Below are 19329 nucleotides of genomic sequence, written 5' to 3' on the forward strand. Positions count from 1 at the left end.
TGTGTTTGCACAGAGAGGATTTTGGTGATTTTCCTTACAGTTGTTCCTCCGTGGTCCCAGCAGCTAGTGACGTTATTAAGGCTCAGAGGCAGTTGCTGCCATGGGTGGTTGGCATACTCTTTCTCTGGCCTCAGCTGGCACTGCATAGGATCCAGCCTTATATCTCTGGTTGGCATCATTTTCATAATACTTCCTGTGCTGTTTGATGGGCGCTGTGCCCGTTGTGTGCGATACGATTGCATTAATGCGTCTGCTTCTGGCGCTTTATGCCACAGAACATGCGAGGCGTGTAGGGAGATAAATGAGGTAGTAATTGTAAGGAAATAATCTGAAATTCTGCCTCCATTATAGCGAGCTATTGTGATGTTTGAATACAAAATAAATATCACCTCATTCCAGTATCAATCACAATGAACTGGGTGAAGCCAAAGAAATCATTCCTCCTAACAGCAAACTTGACAGCTGAGTGCCTGCCAGTGCAGCAGCAGCAGAACTAGGCCACCCACAGACAAGACCGTGGGTTTTGGCATGCTCTAGGCAGGCAGCAATTGCTGTTGTCTTTTTAAAGAGATTAGGTTGCTGTTGTCTTTTTAAAAGGAAGGGACAAACCTAAACGGCCTTGAGAAGCAATGAGTGGTTAATTTCCTTCTGGAAGCCTAAAATAATAATAATAATAATAATAAAAAAATTATTTTTATATCCCGCCCTCCCCCGCCAAAGGCGGGCTCAGGGCGGCTTACAGACATGGCATTCCATGATTCAAATAAAACAATATACACAACAATTTAAATATAATCAGTTACATAAATAATTAAATAAAATAGATAAAATAGGTGCTATAAATACTATAAGTTATGATGTCCACAAGATGGCTAGGTAACTACACGTCAGTTTAGCCGGGTTCTATTTCAAAGGCAAGCTGGAAAAGAAATGTTTTGCAAGCCCTGCGGAATTGGTTCAGGTCCCGCAGGGCTCGTATCATCTCTGGAAGATGGTTCCACTTCCATATAAAGAGGGAAGGGGACGTGCAGGTGGGAAAACTCATGCTCGAACCCTTAGACCACATTATATGTTGGAGATTAGGTGTGGCTTTATGTGCACATGCTCTGGAACCTGAATTCCCATCCCCATCTAGTATGCTTAAAGCTGTTTTGAACCCCAAAAGGGAATTAATTCTCGCTGAAAGACAAGCACTTCCTCTGATGCTGTTGCAACACACACACACACACACAATTATGAAGGAAACAGAATATCAAGGAAATGAGGTTTGGTGGGTACGTGACATTTCCGCTTCCCCCTCCCATCTTTCCCATTCAGCATGGGAGTGGCAGCTGAGACCCCAGCAAGAATCTGCACAGGAACTTTGCCGTTCCGCACTGCTGCTGTATGAGGGTGAAACATCCTTTCTCTTGGGCCTGCAGCTCTTCAGATGTACTTTGCTTAGCGTTTTGCTCTTCAGATGTCATGCCTCGCAAGGGGAAATGGCAACCAAGGATACAAAAGAAACTTTCTGAGCAGGCAACCCTATTTGAATGAGAAGATTTGTGGGGAACTCCCATTCCCATTTAGGTTCATGTTACAGTGGTGATGTAGTAGAATCCCGATGATGGCTAGAAGCTGATGTTTCCTTGTGTTGAGTTCCAGGGGATCCTGGGCAGTCCCTGTGCGAATGGCCCTCCCACAGTCTGAAGGATTCCTCACTCTAGTGGAGTGACTTCTTCATTTGACTGAATAGCTTCTGTCAATATAGCGGTTCTGTTGGGAACGGCCTGAACTCCAAAAGGAAATGAACATATGAAGCTGCCTTATACTGAATCAGACCCTTGGTCCATCAAAGTCAGTATTGTCTTCTCAGACTGGCAGTGGCTCTCCAGGGTCTCAAGCTGAGGTTTTTCACACCGTTTTGCCTGGACCCTTTTTTGGAGATGCCGGGGATTGAACCTGGGACCTTCTGCTTACCAAGCAGATGCTCTACCACTGAGCCACCGTCCCTGAGCCACATGTGCACATGTGCAGCTAGCCAAGCTGTGAAAAATAACTTGGGCACGAAACAGACATTCAGGAGATACATCTCTGAGGTGTCTGTTTTAGAAAACCAGAAATATCATCCTTGAGGAAGCATTTTCAGTGGTTTGAAAACTTTACATGATGCAGTAGGATTCCAAAACTTTCTTCCTTTGATACCCACATTATGTCTACACAGTGTTGTTACAGTTCAGTAGCGCCAACATTTGGTAGGTGGGTGTAGAAGGAAGGGGAGGTTTTCGGAAACTGACTTCATCCCCCACCCCCCACCCCACACACGCACTTGAAATGTTGTTTTTCCACTTGGTGTGGCATGTGCCTTTCAGCTATGACAACTTTCACCTTAAAGATTATATGAAAATCTGAGGAAGCATTAATTTTGGAAGGGCAAAGGGGGTATTCTGACATGTAATATCCGTGAATGTCATCTGTGTTACAAAGTGTTACATTATGCAGTGACATAATGATTGTCCTTGAAGTGTCAGGGTATATTACATTTCTGACTTACAGTGATCTCAGGGCTTCTTCGTTTTTTTGTAAGATCCAGTAGATGAAGTACTGCAGACACCAAGAAAAATTCTGTAATATGTGTTTCCTGAAACAACCTTTTTCACTATGTAATCAGTGTGCAGTCACCAATCATATTAAGATCCAGATGTGTTCTTCAGCGGGTTCTACTTCCAATAAGTCATAGAATTTCCAGTGGTCAGTTTGTTTATCAAGGCAGCTGTCACAACCCACGACCACCTGTTGAGTGATGCGACCTTCTGCCATTGTGGCAAACAGTGTTGGGAACAAAGTAGGAGTCAAGTGCGCCTTTAAGACCAACAAAGTTTTATTCGTGTGCTCCAAGCACACTTCATCAGACGAGAGGAATCAAGTTCAGTGGGCAGAGCTACATATAGCTGGTAGGCAGTTGTTTAGAGTGCAAAATGGTACAAATTTAAGATCCAATGACAGAATAGTAAAATTAACAAATGGAGCAAACCTTTGATCTGTGTAGCATGAGTATGAGAAAGCAATAAAACAGTAATATGTCAAAATGTGAGCGTGTCTGTCAATTATTATATAAGCCTGGGCCAAAAAAGGGCATTTCTTTCTCAGAAGTTTTTCCCATCCAACTAAATTACCTTTTAACATGTAACGTACATATAGCTTCTCATTAGAAGAAATATACATTATAATATAGTGGAAGATGGGTTTAGTATACGTATGTGTATACTTTATTATTTTCTGGTATTTTCCCCCTTTCCCCCCCTTCCCATTTTATCTAAGCTCAATAGAAAACTTTTAACGGGTTTAGTATACGTAATGAGATAAACAGCCAATATCCCTATTTGAGTATGTCAATACAGCTAAAAGAGAAACACTTTGGATAGTGATGTCCTTGTCCACCTACTTTGCTATTTAGCATGTAAACATCATTCTTCACAGTAAGACTCACCAGCTCTTCTTCTTCCTCCCCGGCCTCTTGCTTCCTTTTGTACCCTTCCCTTTCCTGCCACTTAACCTCCGTGGCTGTTTCTCTCTGGACTTTCCCCCCTCTACACTTGCTCTTGCCTACCCCAGGGCCAGGATGCCTGACTCTGCTTACTCCTTCTTTCGGTGGGCCCGGCTCTTCCTGATACAGGCCCCAATTAGGGGGGGGGGGGCGTGGTCAGAGGCTCTTGCTGCTTTCTCACTTTGCTTTGCACTGCTGGGGAATCCGCCCACCTATCCAGCTGGGGGGAGATAGGTCTGAAAAGGAGACAAGCTTCTCTTTCTAGGGGCTTAAAGAGGCTTCTTGGAACTGTCCTCTGCCCTGGTTTCTCCGGCTTCTTCCCAGCCTCTGGTTCCCTGCCTGGGTAAGTGTGGTTTGTCCTGGCTGAATCCAGGCATCGGTGTTCTGTCGGGGGGAGGGGGGGGGTTGGGTCGTCTTGGGCTTCCCCTCTGGTGCAGGGAATCACCTCCAACTCCAGACGCAGCACAGCCCTCCAGCCCCTGATAAGAGTACTGAGAAGTATCATGCATGAAGGCAATCCCTGATGAACCAGCTGTGCTTTCAACATTGGTCTAAAACGCACTCGATAACTTGGTTGATTTAACGCCTGGCTATCCAGGTGAACCATCAAGGGAGAAAGAGTTGGTATAGTAAAAGTAAAAGAATTAATTGCACCAGTTCGGCTTGCAGGAAAAGAAAGCCACTGCTTTTAGGGTTGCTTATAAACCCTCTAGAGCCTTGTGGTGCAGAGTGGTAAAGCTGCAGTACTGCGGTCGAAACTCTCTGCTCCTGACTTGAGTTCAATTCCGGCAGAAGCTGGGTTCAGGTAGCTGGCTCAAGGTTGACTCAGCCTTCCATCCTTCTGAGGTCGGTCAAATGAGTCCCCAGCTTGTTGGGGGGAAAGTGTAGATGACTGGGGAAGGCAAGGGCAAACCACCCCGTAAAAAGTCTGCCGTGAAAACGTCATGATGCGACGTCAGTGAGCCAGTTTGGTGTAGTGGTTAAGTGTGTGGACTCTTATCTGGGAGAACTGGGTTTGATTCCCCACTCCTCCACTTGCACCTGCTGGCATGGCCTTGGGTCAGCCTTAGCTCTGGCAGAGGTTGTCCTTGAAAGGGCAGTTGCTGTGAGAGCCCTCTTCAGCCCCACCCACCTCACAGGGTGTCTGTTGTGGGGGAGGAAGGTAAAGGAGATTGTGAGCCGCTCTGAGACTCTTCGGAGTGGAGGGTGGGATATAAATCCAATATCATCTTCTTCTTCTTCTTCCTCTTCTTCTTCCTCTTCTTCTTCCTCTTCTTCTTCCTCTTCTTCTTCTTCTTCTTCTTCTTCTTCTTCTTCTTCTTCTTCTTCTTCTTCTTCTTCTTCTTCTTCTTCTTCTTCTTCTTCTTCTTCTTCTTCTTCTTCTTCTTCTTCTTCTTCTTCTTCTTCTTCTTCTTCTTCTTCTTCTTCTTCTTCTTCTTCTTCTTCTTCTTCTTCTTCTTCTTCTTCTTCTCTTCGTCACCCCAGAGACAGAAACGACTGGTGCTTGCACAGGTGACTGCCTTTTAAAAAATAAACTCTCTACTGATGTTGAGCAGTATTACTAATCTGCTACTTGGTTTTGTTACTAAATTAACAGCAGTTCTGATGGCAGGGGCTTTCTTTGTATGTCCATCAACTGGCACTCACCCAACCAAAACTGCCCAAACACAGACCCCTGCATCCCATCTTTGTGGTGCCTCCTGGGACATGGCTCCTTACTAAGTGGAGACCAAGAGTTGATTGGTAGGTATAGGGATGCTGTTGTCACTGGGTGAGTGCCAAGAGCCACGGACTACACGTCCTGCAGACTCTGCACTCAAAGCGGTCTTCAGCAAAAAGTGATGAAGCACGATGTCAGAATGTCAGTGGAAGTCTTTGCAAGGCCTGTCTGGATCGCATGAGTGCAGTGAGACCTGCCTGCCTCATCCATTCGCTCACTGCCCTGTTGCCCATCCACAACTGTAGCCAAGAATTAATTGCACCAGGCAGTCGGCTCTCCTTCCCCTGTAGCGGCCAAGGCGAATGAGTGCAACCAGCAGGTAAGGAAAGACCCATCTCTTTTTTGTCTGCCTGCTGACAGGATCTCTCGCTCTCTCTTCCCCACCCCACCCCCTCTTCCACGCTTCTCCATGCCACAGGATTTCCCAGTGCTCCACAAACCAACATTTTCTGGCTACGCTGCTGTACAGTGTTGGGTTTTACTAGAGATATGAAGGCCCAGAAAAAAACCAGAAAAATTCAGGGGGAAAACGGTTTTTTTCAATTTTATATTCTTTGTTTGCAGAACCATAAGCCTTCAAAATCCCCTCTCTGACCCCAATGTAGCCTCTTAATGTAGAACAACTATGGAAAATAGCCATTTTGCATTATTGCTGCAGAAATTTGTCTTTCCTTGCCATTCTATCTATAATTATCTTTAAAAAAAATTAATTACAAAGCGAAGGGCAGTAAATGAGAGGAACTGGACTTCTATGGTAGAAATGCATGGTTTGTGACTAGGGAAGCCTCAATATAGAATGCGATTCCCACCCTGTTGAAGGCTTTTAGGTGGCAAGGCCTGGCCTGTTCTCTGAAACCAGAGAGATCCAAGACTCAAGTCCTCTAGCAGACAGTTTTGATCAGGCCTCGAATTCAGCAAGAGCTCACAGGAGCACAGCTCCTGAACCTTTCTGAGGGTTCCCCCTCTTCCTCTCCACCTGCCTTGTCCACTGAATAGCAGGTGCAGCTGCATAACAATCCCTGGATTAGGAGAGCGGGCAGCCAGCCAGCCACCAGGGGCTTTGCCATGCCCCCAGCAGCCCTCATTAACCCCTGGAGAAGCCCTGTCACCCTTTCTCCACTTCTTATGTGATTTTGGGTGGCAGGTGACTTGCTGGCCTTTTGACTGGCGGTGGAGGTGGCCAAAGAGAGCCCCAGGTGAGTGAGGCCTGCTTGGGCTGGCTGGATCTCTAGCCAGACCAAGCAGGCCTCGCTCGCCTGGGGCTCTCCTTTCTTGCATCGGGTTGCTTTTGGCTGGTGGGGGGTGTGTGTGACATGCGCTAATGAGTTATGCTAATAAGCTCCACCACCTATTTTTCTACAAAACGACCCCTGGTTTTGATAGTACTAAGCTTTAATGGACCATTCGTCTGATGAAAACCCCTTTGCGAGATCAGGTGACACTCCTAGGAACCCCATATTGCTTTTTGCTACAGTGAAAGGTAGGACTGGCTTTGCTAAATGTTTATGAGACTGGCTAATAGCTTAATTACCGGCTTTAAAAGTTTGTGGACTCAGCAGTTTGGAGTCCCTGCCCTGAACTGTTTGAGAAGGAAGGGGCTTTCCTTGTTTCCTGGCTCAGACTTCGTTATGTCTCTGAGCACACAATTTGTGCTACTGATTGTGTGCTGTAGACAGAAGTGCCTTACCAGCAGGGCCGTTCTCCACTTGGGTTGTGCAGATTCTTGGGGGATCCTATAGGATTAGGGCTATCCACAGTTTCGACAGGATGGATACGCAGACCTTTGGGAGATCTATTTAACGGGCATGTTGTACTCATTTCAGATGCTTCAGGATAAATACACGAGCAGACAAGATCAGTGTTTTTTATTTGCCTGCAACTTAGATCAATTGTTGGGAATCTTTTTGGTAAGTTTTAATTTAATGGATGTAACTTGAAATCACACACGACCAGTTAAATCATGTTTGCTGTGTAAGTAAAATGAGCCGTGTAGCTGATTTGTACTTGCCACGTAGTGGGGAAGCCGGAGCAGTAGCAGTGATTTGCTGCTGTTACAGCTGAATACAAAGGAGTTGCAGCCTACTGAAGCTCATTCTAAAGCACCCTTTATAGTGGCCACAGGTTTTTTTCTCCTTAATGAGGAATCTTTGCACAGAAAACAATTGCACAAGACAGTGTATAAATTCCGTTGGAACCCCAGTTCCTCGTGAGTGGTTTTGAGGCAGTTTCTGTGTTCTTTTTGCATGTTTTCTTTGTTCAGGAACCATTTGTGTGCCACAGAATCCCTTGTTCCTTGCAAAGGATTCTGGACTATAGTCCAGTGCACAGAGTTCATGTGGCCTCAGTTTGTTGGGTCTTGTCGTATGCCCTGGAAAAGGCACCCAGCACTTCGATGAGGCTTCACGGGGAAGGGAAAGGACGGCAGCATAGGGCAAGCAGTCTTTCAAGTCTCCTCACTTTCAAAACTTGGCTCCTCGGAGAGCATTTTGAAAACCATTGATTTAATGTGGTCTACTTTTACGTACGATCTCTTGCTTTTCCTCTCTGTATATACATGGCCAAGCTGTAGTGGCCTTTGATGGTACTTTCTAGCTGCTCCTTAATACCCCTAAATTCTGTTGTGTCTCAAGAAGTCAAGAACCAGGGTGAAATGGTCAGTAGAGGGTAAACAAATTAAAATGGATGGAATGATGGTATAAGTTTATTAAGGAATTTAAGGAATATATGAAATAACTACCTTTGTTCTCTGTTTTTCAAATAATTCTTTGGTTTTCTTTGTCTTCTTCTTTTTCAATTGGATTATGAATTAGGATGTAATCTATCACGATGTAATGTATTAAAATATAACGTACGAAGAATGTATAACCAATAATTTTTTAAAAAAATTTCAAAAAAAGAACCAGGGCGAGTACGAACATACAGTATAGCTGTGGTTGGCATGCACCTGGTGCTGTTTCCTACAGTAAAAAGGTAAAGGTGCAAGCACCAGTTGTTTCCGACTCTGGGGTCATGTCACATCACGGCATTTTCATGGCAGACTTTTTTACGGGGTGGTTTGCCATTGCCTTCCCCAGTCCTCTACACTTTCCCCCCAGCAAACTGGGGACTCATTTTAACGACCTCGGAAGGATGGACGGCTGAGTCAACCTTGAGCTGGCTACCTAAACCCAGCTTCTGCCGGGATTGAACTCAGGTCATGAGCAGAACTTAGGACTGCAGCTTTACCACTCTGCGCCATGGGGCTACAGTAACAACCTGTAATATTCCTTCTGTATTGCCAAAACCTAGTGTGGTGCACTGGCGGAGAGACCAGACTGCAAACGGGGAAGCCTGCAGTTGGATTCTCCCCTCTGCCCTATGCTTACCAGGGGGCTGTACATAAGCCACCCTTCATAATTTTATTTATATATTTATTTAGTAAATTTGTATTCCACCCTTTCCCATAATGGGCTCAGGGCGGATTACAGGCGTTTTTAAAGCTCTACAGCCCTAATAAGCATACCCAGTGGTTTTTGGAGGAGTGTATTTCTGCTGTAAGACAGACCAGTTTATTTAACTTGTTTGTTTCGAATGTTGTGGTGGGCAGGACATGTGTGCACTTGATGTCACAAGTGGAAATACAGGAAGAGTTTCCAGTGGAAGAATCTGATGATATTAGAGAATCTAAGTTATCATGCTGAAGAACCTTGCCATACCAGCATTTGTAATCATTTGTAACCTTTTTTTTGCATCCGAACAGAGGCTTTGGCAGAGCACTTGTTTTCCTTCTTGTCCTTCAACATATTAACTTGCGAAGGGAGGCTCACTGTTTATAAAGTGGCCTGTTGTGCATCTTGGAAGTCCCTTTCCTTGCAGAATCAGAGCAGCCTTCAATTTTAGATTTGGAAACTGTTTATTAAAGTAGACAAGAGAAACAAGATGGGCAGTTTGCTGGCCTTTGCTCGTGTTTGGGCAGTTTGCTGGCCTTTTGACTGGGCGAGGAGAGCCCCAGGTGAGCAAGGCCTGCTTGGGCTGGCTGGATCTCTAGCCAGCCCAAACAGGCCTTGCTCGCCCAGGGCTCTCCTGTCAAGCTGCTTTTGGCGGGGGGGTGGGGGCTGGCATATGCTAAAGAGTTATGCTAATGAGCTCCACCACTCCCTGATTGTCACACAGTGACAGCATTTAGCCAGCCTGCAGAAGTGCTGTCAGAGGTGTGTGTTTATTAAAGTAGACAAGAGAAACAAGATGCTAACTTGACAAAAAGTATTCATAAGCATGGACACGATGTTTGTGTAGATCCAAGTGGGCAGCTCTGCTGGGCTGAAGCAGTAGAACAAAGTAGGAATCAAGTGGCATCTTTAAGACCAACAAAGTTTTATTCAGAACGTAAATTTTTGTATGCATGCATACTTCTTCAGATGTTAGGATCAAATGGCAAAATAGTGTAATTATTACCTTTTATTGCTATCCAGACCAAATGGTCTTCCAATTTATTATACTATTTTGCCTTTTGCTCCTAACTTTGTATCAGTTTACACTCTTAACCCACCAACTTCATGTATTTCAGCCCACTGTACCCCATCCCCTCGTCTGAGGAAGAATACATGCATATGGAAGCTTACTTTCTGAATAAAACTTTGTTGGTCTTAAAGGTGAAACTTGACTCCTACTTTGTTCTACGATGTTTGTGTGCTAAGGCTTCTTTCAGTTCTTCAACACACAATGTTGTAGACTATCTTCAAAGTGCACGTAGAGACCTCTGAGAAATAAAGTCCATTTGTGGGGAAATTTTAAGGGAGATCTTAACTCTGAGAGACGCTGAAGGGGTTGAGAGTAGAAATTAAATGTCACCGGGATTTGAGTGTGTGGGATGATGTTGCAAAGGTCAGCACTGGGCTAAAATTGAAAGTGAAGCTCCATGCAAGTACCTCTGTTCCTTTTCGGTTTGATTATCCACCAACATTGTTTTATTCGGTTTTTATGTGGAAGCCTGATGAGTATTTGGAGGCAGACATTCAGAAGACAGCCAGGCTGCTGCTCTCTTGTGCAGTAGTGTCCTAAAGTTAAATAATGTAAAGGGTGTAGTTTTTCACACCTCCTTTTTAAACTGTCTTGATGCCTACATTTAAACCCTTGCTCATTGCTTGCTACAAGATAGAGATCAGCAGGATGTCTTAAATAAGACTGACAATATTGACTTGGGTCCCTTTTGAGAGAGCTTGCACATGAAATCCTACATTTCACCGTGAAAACAAAAGAGATCTACAGTGTAGCAGTTGTGAGCCAAGTGGTCATGCTAGAATTCTTTTCCTGTCTAATTTAAATGTTTGAGATTGTACTGTGACGTCCTCGCCTCTGAGCACTTTGGGGAAACATCTCACAGCTTTCTGTGGCGTTTCCCTGAATCGAAATATTAGCTTTTTGCACTGTAAAATGAATATTTCATCATTGCATTATCACCTTAAAGAATAGGCCTACATGGCAGTAGATGGCTGTGTTGCTTACGTATTTGTGATTTCTTTTTTTTGCCCCTCTGTTAGGTTACTTGCTTTCTAGAAGAGAGGGACAAGCAGGGTCCCCTGAAAAGCCGCTGTCTGACCTGGGCCGCGTGTCCTACTTGGCCTACTGGAAAAGCGTTGTGTTGGAGTACCTTTATGACCACCACGAGAAACAGATCAGCATCAAGGGGATGAGCCGGGCCACCGGGATGTGTCCCCATGACATTGCCACCACCCTGCAGCAGCACAGCATGATAGACAGGCGAGAAGAAAAGTCAGTAGACCTGCTAGCTGTGAGATTGCATGCGCTGTCCCTCCTGCCTGCTTCTGGGGCTCTAGCTGTTTTCCTAGCCCAGGGGTGTCAAACTCATTTGTTATGAGGGCCGGATCTGACATAAATGAGACCTTATCGGACTGGGCCATGTGTGTACAGATATAAATTTTATAAAGGACACACACAAACTCAATTGAAGATTTTTTTTAAACTTATAATAAAACATGTTTAAAACAGTAGCATTCGTTGGTCTTAAAGATGCTTTCTTTGTATCTCTCCGATGGGATCCAGGAAACTGAGCAAAGGAAGCTCTGGCTCTTTCCTTCCTTTCCCATGAGACCAGGAGGGGGAGGAGCCTCAGCCAATAGACAGACTTGGCTCAGTAGCTCTGCTGTGCAACTGAGAGAGCCTGGCAAATCAAATTCTCCTCCCCCCTTCCTTCCTAATGGAGCAAATAGAGACTTTGCTCTGTAGCTCCTGTGCGATTGAGCAAACCTGGCAAAGCAAGCTGTGATGCAGAAGGAAGCAAGAGAGAGGGAGAAGGAAGCAGATGACAGCCAAGTGCTCAGGGGCCTGATAGGAGCCCTCTGAGGGTCTGATTTGGCCCCCCAGGCCACATGTTTGACACCCCTGTCCTAGCCTTTCCCACACCCCTACCATTGTGCAGGAAACATCTATCCAAAGCCTGTGACTGTTTTTCACAATTGTGATTCTCCCTGGGTAAATGTGATGATATTCTGGATTAGGAGAAGCGGTTCCCTCTGGAACTGCACAGGCAAGAACAAGCTCGAGAATCCAGAAGGAGAAGGGGCTTTTTTTTCTCTGTCCCCAGTGGCTCCGCTGCTTTAAAATAGAAAATGAAGGTTTTAAAGGATTCCCTGCAGAGCCATTTTCTGTCTTCTCTCTCCCCGCAACTGCCTGCCCATGCAGTAAGAGTGAAAGAACAGCAGCAAATGCCCAGATGAGGCAGAAGCTCCTTTGCCTCTCTCATCCCCTCCTCAGGTGAGGGAGGTTGAAATGGTGGATCTAGGCAGGGCCTAGAATCCGGGTTGTGGGGAGCCCTGGGCTCAGGGCCCCCTCTGTCCACTTCTTGACCCCTCTTCTTGCCTGCCCACCCCCGTTCCCTCCCACCACCTGGACATCCTTTCTGTGCCCACTCGCAAGCTCTCCCACAATTTGCAGTCCCAGCCGCCCACACTGCTGGCATGACCTTTCCCTGATGGTAGTGGGTGCAGCCAGGAGAGCCACTGTCATGGCACCACCTTCATGCCTCCAAGAGAGAAGGAAAATGTATTTGGAGAACTCTCTTTTTTCACCTTAAGAACATAAGGGAAGCCATGTTGGGTCAGGCCCAGGCCTCAGAATCAGAGGGAGCTCACAGGAGCACAGCTCCTGAACCTTTCTGAGAGTTAGGGATTGTAGAATCTTTCGGGCTCAAGTGCCGTGTTCTACTGGAGAAAGTTTTTCTTCCAGACGTTTCGTTCTCGGCTGCGGAGAACATCCTCAGTGGCGTTGCAGCCGGAGCAGGCGCTCAGACCTACAGTCAGATTCTACAATCCCTAATGATGTTACCAGCCGTGGAAACCTGAAATCTTTCTGAGAGTTCCACCTCCTCGTCCATTGAATAGTATGTGCAGCTGCATAACAATCCCTGGATGAGCTCCACCACCTATTTTTCTACAAAATGACCTCTGATCAGGCCAGTGGCCCCTCCAGTCCAACACTCTGTGTCACACAGCAGCCGAAAAAAACCCAGGTGCCATCAGGAGGTCCATTGGTGGGGCCAGGGCACTAGAAGCCCTCTCACTGTTGCCCCTCCCAAGCACTAAAAATTCAGAGCATCCCTGCCCCAGACAGAGAGTTCCAGAAATACCCTGTGGCTAATAGCCACTGATGGACCTCTGCTCCAGATGTTTATCCAACCCCCTCTTGAAGCTGGCTATGCTTGTAGCCACCACCACCTCCTGTGGCAGTGAATTCCACATGTTAAATCACCCTTTGGGTGAAAAAGTACTTCCTTTTTATCTGTTCTAACCTGACTGCTCAGCAATTTCATTGAGTGCCCACAAGTTCTCGTATTGTGAGAAAGGGAGAAAAGGACTTCTTTCTCTACCTTCTTTATTAGTGTCTTCAGTTATTAACATAAAAATAAGCTGATTCAGAAAAAGCTTGACCGTTTGCATCCTCTAACAGCTTTTAGCGATATTGTCTCATAGAACTTTCACATATACTAGATGATGGTGATAACCTAGATACTGTACCCGAAGTTTACTTGATGGTCTTCACCTATAGCATCTGGACAGGTTAATTTTGTCTTAGCCCCTGGTTCTTTGCAAGTTTGCTGCCTGCAGCTTAAAAAGGGCCATTGCAGGAAGAGGGGTGATGGATTTGCAAATATGCCTTGCAGTTTCTGGCCTGGATCAAAATTTATAAGCTGGCAAAGATGCATGGGACATTTCTTTCTGATTATTTGCGGGGTTGTTTATTTCCTTGCCTTGAGGGTTTTTCTCCTAATACTGAATGTGTTTAAATTGCAGATTTGTACTGATTAGAAGGGAGAAGCTGATTTCAAGTCATATGGAGAGACTGAAAACCAACCCCCGCATCAATGAAGTAGATCCAGAAAGCTTGAGGTGGACTCCCATCTTAGTCCCTAATATAGCCGTTTCTGAGGAAGAGAGAGAAGCCGAAAAAGAGGTAATAGCAGGTGATAAAGCAAGGCTCCCTCTACAAGCTCAGAATCACTCTTTCTTCCGGGCATTGAAAATAAAGTCCTGGGCCAAGCCCTGTGGAGGTCTAGATTTCCAGAGATAAATTTCAGAGGAGTAGTCGGTTTAATCTGCTACAGCATAACTCAAAAGGAGGCTCTGGCTACCTTAGAGGCAAACAGATTTACTGTAGCATAAGCTTTATAGCTGAAGCCTGTTGCGTGAAGGGCAGTCCGCAGGTGTAGCTACAGTCATGTATATGGGAGGACTGTGAACTGGAGTCAAGGAGGTTCTGTTGGTGACTTTTCAAAGCAGAACTTAAAATACAAGATAAGCACAGTAACTGCTCACAGAAGCTTGTAACAAAGTTGTCTTCGCCTCAGTTAACACAGTTGAACTCTGATTGAGCAATTAGTTAACATTGCAGGGTATCTGTGGATTCTTTTTTGGTTTGTAAGGAAGAATTGCCATTAATATGCATTCTGTCATGAATTACAATCCATTGGACTTGAAAATGAAAGAAAACTATATCCCAGGAAATTAGGTTATTTACCGTGAACCTAAGTTGTCCTATCCAGGACTGTGAAAGAGTGTGTGTCAAAATTGGGCCTGGATTTGGGTGACCAAACACCTTTAACTAGCCATGCTGAAGCTTAACCCCAAGGCTTTATGCTAGTTGGAGGCCTGGAGAGAAGAGGGCAAGGTGACCCGGTGTGGATGCTGTGGGAGGGAAGGCCGGACAAGAAGGAGCAGAGCTTCATATCGAAGCAACTGGGAGAAATGTGGAGGGGCACACGTGCATCCTTCTCAAGAAGGAGGAGGAGAGAGGGGCCAGGGAAATAGCTGGCACAAAATACATCTATTTGTTGATAGATTCAAGTAGGTTGCCGTGTTGGTCTGAAACAACAGAGCAAAGTTTGAGTCCAGTGGCGCCTTCAAGAACAACAAAATTTAATTCTGGGTAGAAGCGGTCATGTTTATGCTTATGTAATACCCAGAATTAAACTTTGTAGTAGTCCACCTTTCTTACAGGCTGAAGGTCGATTGCAGAGGGCTAAGTCAAAACAGTCAATGTGGGACATCCAGTAAACAAAGAAACGGGGTTTGGATTGCAGAAATATGCAATGGCTTCAGAGGGTCCTGGAGCTACCCACTGTTCTGCCACCCTTTGGGATGGGGCTGCCAAAAGGCCCCGCAGGTAGCATCTGCTGCACATAACGCAGCATATTGTTGTGGCATTGAGTGTTGCAGGCTGGTCATTTTAAGCCAACTAATTGTGCATTTAACTAGTATAATTAATATGAAGAGGAACGTTAAATAGCATATGCCAGTGTTTCCCATTTGCAGGGTCATGACCAGGTACTGGGCCACACAAGCCTCAATGCTGGGTCACTAGGGGCAGCCCAACTGCCCCTGCCCCCCCCTCTATTTATTTTAGGCGCCAAAAAGCAGTGGCGCACTCCAGCCCTTCCTCCCCACACCGCCACCGCTGACTGTAGCACTCTCTGAGCATCCTCCAGGTGGAGAATGCTCAGGGAGCGCTACAGAGACTACGTGCTGGCCAGAAGCCCTCCCCCGTGTTCAGAAATATCAGAGAGGGTGGGAAAGCTCCTGGCCAGCACGCAGTCTCTGTATCGCTCCCTGAGCGTCGTCTTCCCGGAGGACGCTCAGGGTGTGATATTGAGACTGCGTGCCAGTCAGGCATGCTCCTCTGTCCCTCTCTGATGTTCAGACCACGGGGGGAAAACCTCTGCCCAGACCACAGGGAAGAAACTGGGCCACGGGGGGTGGGGGGGAGGGGGTTTGGGAAACCCTGGGATACGCTAGTGAGATTTGGTGGCTTCCCTCTTTTGAGTTCAGATGGTTTTCAGAATTGATTGAGAGTTCAAAATCTAGAGTGCATGTAGGGACTGGAAAGTTTGGAAGACACACTAGTCGTTTTGGGACTGGAAAGTTTGGAAGACGCACTAGTCGTTTTGGCTTTCTTCGCTTTCTGAACTGCTGCTGGCGTGAATTCAGCGCCCACCTCCAAGATTGTAGGTGTCAATTGATCCTTCGTGTCTGTGAGGCCGCTCAAAGTGATCCATGTCAGAGGGCATGTAATGTAGGGCAGGAGAACCAAAATCAATTTGCTGCATCATTAATAGTGTTAAATATCCCATGAAATGCAATCTTCTTTGGTTTGTTATCCTGATGCATAGAGAAGAGCCACTGAGATGGATCTGTTAGGGTGGCCTTCGATGCTAATCGGCCCTGACTTATTGTAGCTGTTTCTTTTTAGCCAAGCTTAAAGAACGGCTGACGAACCGTTATTTTAATCTCTTTGGCTCTCAGGCAGAGCGGCTGATGGAACAAGCGAGCTGCTGGGAGAAGGAAGAGCAAGAGGTGTTGTCCACGAGAGCAAACAGCAGGCCGTCACCCGCAAAAGTGCAGTCTAAGAACAAGTATTTGCGGCCTCCAGAGAATGTGACGGTCTTGGCAGAGCGAGGGCAGCCCACAGACCCACCAAAGGAGAGCAGCGAGGAAGAGGAGAAGGAAGATGACGAGGGCGAGGAGGAGGAAGAGGAGGAGGACGAGGAGAAGGATGGAGACGGGCATCATCCAGGCTCTCCTCCCCGACTGGCAAAACCCCAGTTGCTCACTGTAAAGAGAAAGGTCAGTGATGTCTTTAAAAACGTCTTCAGACTGGATTATCACCTGGCCTTGAATTCAGCAGGAGCTCACAGGAGCACAGCTCCTGAACCTTTCTGAGGGTTCCCCCTCCTCCTCCCCACCTCCCTACCTTGTCCACTGAATAGCTGGTGCAGCTGCATAACAATCCCTGAATTAGGAGAGCGGGCAGCCAGCCAGGGGCTTTGCCACACCCCCAGCAGCCCTCATTAACCCCTGGAGAAACCTGTACAACTCTTTCTCCACTTCTTACGTGATTTTGGGCAGTTTGCTGGCCTTTTGACTGGTGGGGGTGGGCGAGGAGAGCCCCAGGTGAGCAAGGCCTGCTTGGGCTGGCCAGATCTCTAGCCAGCCCAGGCAGGCCTTGCTCACCCAGGGCTCTCCTATCAAGCTGCTTTTGGCGGGGGGGGGGGGGGGCTGGCATATGCTAAAGAGTTATGCTAATGAGCTCCACCACTTATTTTTCTACAAAATAACCCCTGATTGTCACACAGTGACAGCATTTAGCCAGCCTGCAGAAGTGCTGTCAGAGGTGTGTGTTTGTTTGCTGAGCCTATAAATGTTTTCCTTTCTTTTATTTTAAATGCCTGCTGCTCTTCCCGTTGTTTCTAGAGGTTTCGTCTAAGAAGAGGAATTGTGTCAAAGCAGAGCCCTCTGCTGGTTGCAAGTGGTGTTAATTAAAATGCATTTGTCTTTCCAATATCGCTCTCGGTTAATTTATTTTTGCAGAAGCTCATCAGGCTCACTGTGTTGACCTGCAGCTTGGCAGAAGGCAGGAGAGCCATAGAGAGCCAGTTTGGTGTAGTGGTTAAGTGTGCAGACTCTTATCTGGGAGAACTGGGTTTGATTCCCCACTCCTCCACTTGCAGCTGCTGGCATGGCCTTGGGTCAGCCATAGCTCTCGCAGGAATTGTCCTTGAAAGGGCAGCTGCTGTGAGAGTCCTCTCAGCCCCACCCACCTCACAAGTACTTGAAGGGCTGTCCTATAGAGGATGGTGTGGAATTGTTTTCTGTGGCCCCAGAAGATAGGACCAGAACCAATGGGTTGAAATTAAATCAAAAGAGTTTCTGGCTCAACATTAGGAAGAACTTCCTGACCATTAGAGCGATTCCTCAGTGGAACAGGCTTCCTCTGGAGGTGGTGGGCTCTCCTTCCTTGGAGGTTTTTAAACAGAGGCTAGATGGCCATCTGACAGCAATGAAGATCCTGTGAATTTAGGGGGAGGGGTTTGTGAGTTTTCTGCATTGGGCAGGGGGTTGGACTAGATCAGGGGTGGCCAACGGTAGCTCTCCAGATGTTTTTTGCTTACAACTCCCATCAGCCCCAGCCATTAGCCATGCTGGCTGGGGCTGATGGGAATTGTAGGTAAAAAACATCTGGAGAGCTACTGTTGGCCACCCCTGGACTAGATGACCGGGGAGGTCCCTTCCAACTCTGTGATTCTAGCAGCTCAGTAATTAGAATGCATTGCAGTCGCCACTTCACTTTTGTTATGGAGGGTGGTAGGTCATTTGAGGTAGTAGATCCACTGTTGCAGCAGATCTAAGTGGCACACGAGCCAATTAGGCTTAAGGCCTGAGGCAAGGGAGGCAGAAGTTGTTTGATGTCGGCTGCCTCAACCAAAGGCCTGGTGGAAGAACTCCATTTTGCAGGCCCGGCAAAGTTGCAGCCAATCCCCCAGGGCCCCCTGATCTCAGTGTCCATTGACCTACACGCCCCCCCCCCCCCCCCCGAACACTCAAGTATCTGTCGGAGCATAACTTTAGTTAGTTTCTGGTGTTCGCAAAATGGAGCATCTCAGATATTTTATTCTAGAAACAAATAGGACATCACAGCAGTGATCCTGAAACACATTAAGGTTTATGCCTCAGTGTGGGGGGAAAGCAGGTTTATAAATATTTTAAACACTTTAAATAAATAATTCCTTGATCTGGTCTGAAAAGAGATTCTGGTTTGCCCGGATCCTGCCAAGTCTTTTGTTCAAAAAATTATACGACTGCCTCCATCTCTGGGGCATAAAGGAACAAAACGAGGGGATAAAAGTGAGCGTGTGGATCATTACATCCCAGGCAGTGTTCCCTCTAAGCTGAGTTAGTGTGAGCTAGCTCACAGTTTCAGCCTCCGGCTCAGGAGAAATGGCCCCAGAGCACACTAATTTATGCAGGAGCTTACAACTTTGATGCCAGGAGCTCACGAAGTAGAATTTTTGCTCACAAGACTTCAGCTTAGAGGTGTCAAGCGCCGATATTTCTCAATAAGCAGTCTTGTTTTAAATCACAGCTGTTTTATTGTTAGAAACTCAGAAGCTGTACCAAGAACACAAGCCTTGGAAGTAATGACGTTTACAGAGTTACACAGTTGCTATATAGGATATCTTCAAAAGTTACCATACAGATGTTGTAGGTCCCTCAGGGTGCTCAGTGCTTGGGTTTCCTGCAAAGGATCTTCATACTGCGTCAGTAGAGCTCGTAGGAACGCCGCTACTGTGTCTCCTGGTTTCATACAGGCTCACGTATAATCTCTTGGCAACTCCCTTCAGTTTCGAGCCTAAGTAATCCACTCTGCTAAATTCATTGGGGAAGGTCTGCCCCCAGTAGAACATAAAGCTATTGGCTTGTATTGAAAAGTACTCCACCTCTTCGGGGTCTCCGTCGAAGGTGGCATCCAGTTCGCGACCTCGCCCATAATCTCTCGGCAGTGGCTGAGGTTGCTGAGGCAGCTGTGGTGGTGGTAGGGGGTGTTGCCCCCCCTCTCTGTGCCGGCGGCTGCAATGCTCAGTCTAGTTGCTTCCTCACCTCTTGGACCAGGAATGCATTGTTGACTCGCATTTCTTCTCTTAAACCTCTGGCCATCTCTGCCATTTCTAACCTCATCATTTGGAGGAAGTCCCGTGGGTCGGGGTTTTGTTCTTCCTCTTCCTCCTCATCTGGGATTGGATCGGGACATCGCTCTT

The 19329-nt window shown here is 46.6% G+C and overlaps 1 protein-coding gene across 1 annotated transcript in view; it reads left to right on the plus strand.

The window, feature by feature from the left end:
- KAT6B (lysine acetyltransferase 6B) overlaps positions 1-19329 on the plus strand; it is a 197804-nt gene that overhangs the window by 169244 nt on the left and 9231 nt on the right. The window contains exons 13-15 of the mRNA XM_060236705.1: positions 10766-10997; positions 13535-13694; positions 16040-16360. Of these exons, the coding sequence (XP_060092688.1) occupies positions 10766-10997; positions 13535-13694; positions 16040-16360 (713 nt within the window). The remainder of the gene's footprint in view (positions 1-10765; positions 10998-13534; positions 13695-16039; positions 16361-19329) is intronic.

The sequence above is a fragment of the Heteronotia binoei genome, chromosome 4 (assembly GCF_032191835.1).
Source record: "Heteronotia binoei isolate CCM8104 ecotype False Entrance Well chromosome 4, APGP_CSIRO_Hbin_v1, whole genome shotgun sequence".
Lineage (NCBI taxonomy): Eukaryota > Metazoa > Chordata > Lepidosauria > Squamata > Gekkonidae > Heteronotia > Heteronotia binoei.